Source organism: Crocodylus porosus, unplaced genomic scaffold (genome assembly GCF_001723895.1).
Source record: "Crocodylus porosus isolate Cpor-Errol unplaced genomic scaffold, CroPor_comp1, whole genome shotgun sequence".
NCBI classification, from domain to species: domain Eukaryota; kingdom Metazoa; phylum Chordata; order Crocodylia; family Crocodylidae; genus Crocodylus; species Crocodylus porosus.
This window is the reverse complement of record NW_017728906.1, coordinates 72,844,693-72,850,407: the sequence shown is the minus strand read 5'-3', so window position 1 is coordinate 72,850,407 and position 5,715 is coordinate 72,844,693. Positions and strand designations below refer to the sequence as shown.

Sequence of the window (5,715 nt, the reverse complement as noted above, 5' to 3'; positions counted from 1 at the left end):
AGCACCAGCCACAGGGAAGGCAAGGGGCTGTTTTCTGTACCCCCTGGACTCAGCTTTTCCCCGGGCTCCTTCCCTGCTCCTTTCTGGCTTGGAGGGAAAGGGGCTGCCTTTCCCCCCTCCGCTCAGCACCTGCTTGTAACCCGCCCCTGCTGCCAGCCTGGGCCCTGCACTGGCTCCAGGCTCGCCCATCGGGGCTGCACAGCAGTGGCAGCTGCTGCGGCCCCCCCCAACTTGCTGCACTGGGCAGTGTTTGCCGCCACCACCTCTGGGCTGTCCAGTGTGCAAGCTCCAGGTGGGCAGCAGCAGCAAACGCTGCCCAGCATGGCAAGCGGGGGGGCCTTCAGCTGCTACTGCCGCCACACTGCACCGATGGGCAAGCCCGGAGCCAGTGCAAGGCCCAGGCTGGCAGCGGGGCGGGTTACAAGCTGGTGCTGAGAATGGGAAAAGTGGCCCCTCACCTGCCCCATGACCAGTGCCCCACGCTGTAGCTGCTCACAGCCTGCGTGGGGCTGCCTGTAGGGAATTGGTCCCAAAATGGTTACCAAGGGGCACCTGTCAAGAGGTGGGGCTACCCATGCAGCCCTCGACAGCCTGCCAAAGCTGGGTAAGTGGCCCTCCACCCAAAATAATTGCCCACCCTGGTCTAAACTGCTTTTAGTACCCATGCTAGCTAACAGGAACAATAGGACTGAGGCCTGAGTCATCCAATTCCATGTTTCCAGGCAATAATTGACTCAACGAATCCACCAAATCACCACTTCAACTACACAAAACTACCAGGCACAATACCCAAAATGTGAACACTGCTGTATCTTACCTTAGGTAAAATCAGGTGAGATTAACATGCTGAGCCAATGCCTAGTTACTGCAATGCCAGGGAAACATTTGGTTATTACAGGTTTAGAAGATCGTAAGAAGAGGATGATGCTCCACACAGAGGAAGGCAGATCAGATTGGGGTCGTGCCAGCCCAATCTAGTGGGAAAATTCCTTCTTGACTTTTTGCTGATGTATATGGCCCTAGGCAAAAGAACAAAATCCTCTAGTCAGGAACCTCTGAGTTTTGAACATACTACCAAAATCGACGGTGCATCCCTGTCCAAAATTGCTAGCCTTCACTGTGTCTGAGATCCCAATGCTTCAGAGGAAGACAAAAACAAAAATAAAACCCCTAGAAACCAGTAGCTTTCTGGGGTAAAGTGAATCCTTCGTGGTCCCAGCTGCCAACCAGGAAAAGGCTGGAGCCATAGGATTACGAGACATCTTCCACATTTCAAGGGAGCTACAAGTATATCTCAACTTGAGGACAATAAACACATGACTTTACATATCATGCATACTGATCGAGGCAGAATTTCCCATCCTACCATACCAACTGTTCCATAAAGTTGTCCAGCCTTAAAATAATTTGTGTTCCTGCTCCACCACCTTTCCTGGAAGACTATTCCAAGGCTTAATTCTTCTGATACTTAAAAATGACACAGCCATTTACAACTGTGTAAAAGTGGATTTAATTTAAAAGACCACCGATCAGAATGGTAGCATTTTACACCTAATATATTTCTCCCTTTTCTTGCGCCACATTCAGGAGAAGCCCTTCTGGGTTCCATTTCTTCTACTCACTAGTCGTATCACTTTCAGAAAAGTGAAAGTAAATCTGCTAGTTTTAAGGGAATTCAGATAAAGGGTTTTTTTGTTTTTTATGTTTTTTTATGTTGTTAATTATTTTTTATTTTGCATTTTGGGTGGGAGAGGAGTTCTGTAAGTCTTTCCCTCCCTCTAGGTACTTTCACTAAATGGATATCAGTTCAGAAGAAGAAAAAATTAAAACTTTAATATAAAGTATTAAAACAGCTTGTGCACCAAGGAGGAAGACATTCATGCAACTGATCCTAGAGTGATGGGGAGCATATATTTACAGTTACCAAATTTTTGTGGTGCTGCAGTAAGGAAATCTAAGGGTGTCTTTACCAGGGACTGATTCTCTAAGGATAACTTCAACCAGCGTAGGTCTTATAGCAAATGTACAAAGGATGCTCCAGTAGTATTTCCAAGGGAGCAGCTGTTATCAGCTCACCATTATAGGAAATACATTAAAAATACAAGGCAACATGATACTCCTAGGGAAAAAAAAGCATTTAGAGGTTAATTTGGTAGCTGTTACTTTATTAGGCAGCTTATAGTTTTATAGTTTCATAGTTTCATAGTTTCTAGGGTCAGAAGGGACCTGAGTAGATCATCTAGTCCGACCCCCCGCCATGGCAGGAAACAATACTGGGGACAAACAACCCCAGCAAGATGTTCATCCAACCTATCCAAACTTGGGATGGTATGGACACATAAGTAAAAAGTAGTCAGTCAGCTGCTAAGAAATGATATCTATTTCGCTCCATTTATTTTTTTTAAAAAACAAAAGTCTGTCAAAACTCAGATTTTCATCAGTAGCAGGCTTGTTTTGATCATTTTGCCTACATTTTGGCTTCACCACAGGTAGAAAAAAGCTTTCTTTGCTCTGGACCATATAATCTAAATAAATTGCAGACTTGTTTTTTGTGTTTTGTTGTTTTCCCAATTAAACTTGGTAATCAGAGTTTGTGAAAGTTATTACAGCATACTCTGATGCACTTGATTCATATAAACAATGTTTCTGTTATTTCCAGAAGTGCATCCCTGGTTTTAATATCATGAATAGTTGTAGTACATTGGCAAATAAAATAAGATAACGTTTAGCTAACTGCAAATTGTTAGAGCTTTCTTAAGAGCAAAGATTTTATTTTTCACATGTTGCACTTGACTTATAGTTGTGAGCTTATAAATTTATTGTACATACCAAACAAATAATTCAGCATCTAGCTGAACAGACTCATGATAGCATAGGGGTATAACAGAATTATGCTCTGTCCCCTAAATTTTAAACGGTGTTGAATTGTCTCTAGCACAGTTGTCTTGCTGTGTGCTGCAAGGGAGTGGAGACTAAATTTGCAGCTAGTGTGAAAATTTATAGGTGTTCCCAAAAGGAATAACTAAACAACTAAGCTTCAGATTTTACAGTATCTGTACTCCCTAGAACCAAATGTTCCAACATTAGGAAGGTCCCATAATGCTTGTAAGGGTAAAAAAGTTGTCTTGCACAGTTACTGTTCATGAAGAAAAATCTATGAAATCATAGAATTAAAGACCATATCATAATGTGTGCCCACAAGGCGCTTAATTTGGTTTTCGCAGGAAAACTTGGTTCTAGCTTTTTCTAAATTTTGAGTACTTGACCTTGTAAAAAAGTCCCTTAATTATAAATTATTGTGTGTGTATAATTGCCAAGGTTTATAAGTAAAGCAAGCTAGAAAGTAACAGAAATTCTATCATGTGGCATTTTCTTGGCAGCTGTATCAAGAAAAGATTGGAAGGTCAAAGTTAAAAAAAGGTAGAACTTTTAGATCCGCTAGGGTGAGACAGGCTTGAGAAGAAAGTTGCCTGGTTCAAATGAAGAAAGGACCTAAAACAGGAGCTGGAAAAAAAGGTAGGAACAGAGCTATTATGCTAATGAAATATGCTACCATGATCTAATAGAACAGGAGGAGGGAGGACCCTTTTTGGTAGGGTTGCCACCATTAGCCTTACGTCCTCCCCAAGTGCTACTTCAATCCCCTTCTTCTGACCAATCTGCTGCTCTGTTTTCTGCTCCCTACTCTGTACTTCCTGCTCGATCTTCTGCTCTGCTTTCTATTTCCTGCCCTATCTTCCTGTCCCCTCCCCTCTCTGCCACATGCCACACACAGAAATTGTTCTTGCCACTTACAGCACATGTGTCACAGGTTGGCCACCCCTGTAATAGAACACAGTAATAAGACGGGAAGGTAATACCTGGCTCATCAAGTCTAATCCCCCTCTTTTTTTAGGCAATTACAGTACATCATCCCATTTCAGTAGAGTGTTCATCCTAGATATGGACCAGTGTGAGGAGGTAATGAAATAAATACTTTGCAAGTGGCTTACTTGGATATACATCTGCTAAAAGAGATGGAAAAGACTTTATAAATACTTTTAAAAAAGAGCTATATGGAAGATAAAACAAGGTCACATTTTCTATTTTGACTGTATAAGTCAGCTCAAAAGCCACAGTACTTTATCTTCATCATTTTTTTCTTACTGTAATAGTCAGGATAATAATGTTGCAGAAAGAGAGAAACCACTAAGACAAATAAAGGTATTTATCTTTAATGTTTTGTGATTGTTCTTACCCACCAGGAGGAAGATGAGATTTCTTTTACTTCTAGTCTTTTATCAGTGTGTCATGAAGAATGTTGATAGTAAGAGAACTTCAAATCCCAACTTCATTTTAATCATGGCTGATGACATTGGTATAGGAGACCTGGGATGCTATGGGAACAAAACTTTAAGGTATGACAATATATTTTGGGGAAGTAGCACTACATGTTAAGGACATATATATTATATTTGGCTTAAAAGTAAGTTAAGACGTAAACATATTTTAAATTATTTTTATTTTATTATTGTTAAAATATTATATAATCAGTAATATTATTGTATACTCTATAAACATGTAATGCATGTTTAAATACATATTTAAACAACACAGTGTTACAGTTACAGCAAGGTTCATTTTGCATGGAGACATTAACACAGTTTCCACAGCACAGACTATTTAATTTTGTTTTCATTTTCTTTCTGTGATCATAAGGAGATGCTTAGATAAATATATTTACACCAGTAAAGAGCTCTAAATTACAAACAAAACAAAACAAAAATCAATTATAGTCCAATGAATAAAAATATGATGGATAATTTTCTTTTAACACAATTTGAAATGAAAATTGTAAACAATATATTTTGGAGCAGTCTGTAATTTTCATGGGACACGTCTGTGCATGAATTCTTTTATCATGGAAAAGCTGCTGCACATTAGCTTCTACACAGCTCGTGATAGAATGGGACCTTGATCCAATGGCAAGGAGACCAAGACAACTTGGGATCTCATTCCACTTCAACCTTCATCCCCCTTTGCAGTCATTACAATTATTTAATAGATTTCATAGTTTTTCAGGATTGGAACAGACCTCAGCAGATTATCAAGTCCAACCCCCTGCCCTTGGCAGGAAAGAGTGCTGGGGTCAGATGACCCCAGCCAGGTGTTTGTCCAGTCTCCTCTTAAAGACCTCCAAGGTAGGGGAGAGCACCAACTCCCTTAGAAACCCATTCCAGATTCTGGTAACCCTCACTGTAAAGAAGTTCTTCCTAATGTCTAGTCTAAATCTCCTCTCTGTCAGTTTTTAACCATAGTTTCTAGTTACTCCAAGGGTGCCTTGGTAAACAGAGTTTCTCCTATTCCTTGCTGCCCCTCCCCCTCCTCCTCCCTCTGACAAATTTGTAGACAGCCACCAAATCCCCTCTCAGTCTTCTCTTATGGAGGCTGAAGAGATCCAGGTCCCTCAACCTCTCCTCATAGGACCTATCCTGAAGGCCCCTAATCATATGAGTGGTCCTCCTTTAGACCCTCTGGAAGTTATCCACATCCCTCTTGAAGTGTGGTGCTCAAAACTGAATGCAGTATTCCAGCTGTGGCCTAACCAGTGCTGCATACAGCAGAAGTATCACCTCCCTAAACCTGGTCACGATGCAGCTATAAACGCATAATAGAGTGTGGTTAGCTTTATTGATCATTTCATCACATTGTTGACTCATGTTCATCTTTGAGTCA

At 41.0% G+C, this 5,715-nt stretch overlaps 1 protein-coding gene across 1 annotated transcript in view; it reads left to right on the top strand.

Annotated features, from left to right (window-relative positions):
• The first annotated feature begins 3,382 nt into the window (after positions 1 to 3,382).
• The window catches only part of STS (steroid sulfatase (microsomal), isozyme S), a 144,856-nt gene continuing 142,523 nt past the window's right edge, over positions 3,383 to 5,715 (top strand). Inside the window, exons 1-2 of the mRNA XM_019529357.1 lie at positions 3,383 to 3,516; positions 4,245 to 4,397. Of these exons, the coding sequence (XP_019384902.1) occupies positions 4,252 to 4,397 (146 nt within the window). The 5' untranslated portion in view covers positions 3,383 to 3,516; positions 4,245 to 4,251. The remainder of the gene's footprint in view (positions 3,517 to 4,244; positions 4,398 to 5,715) is intronic.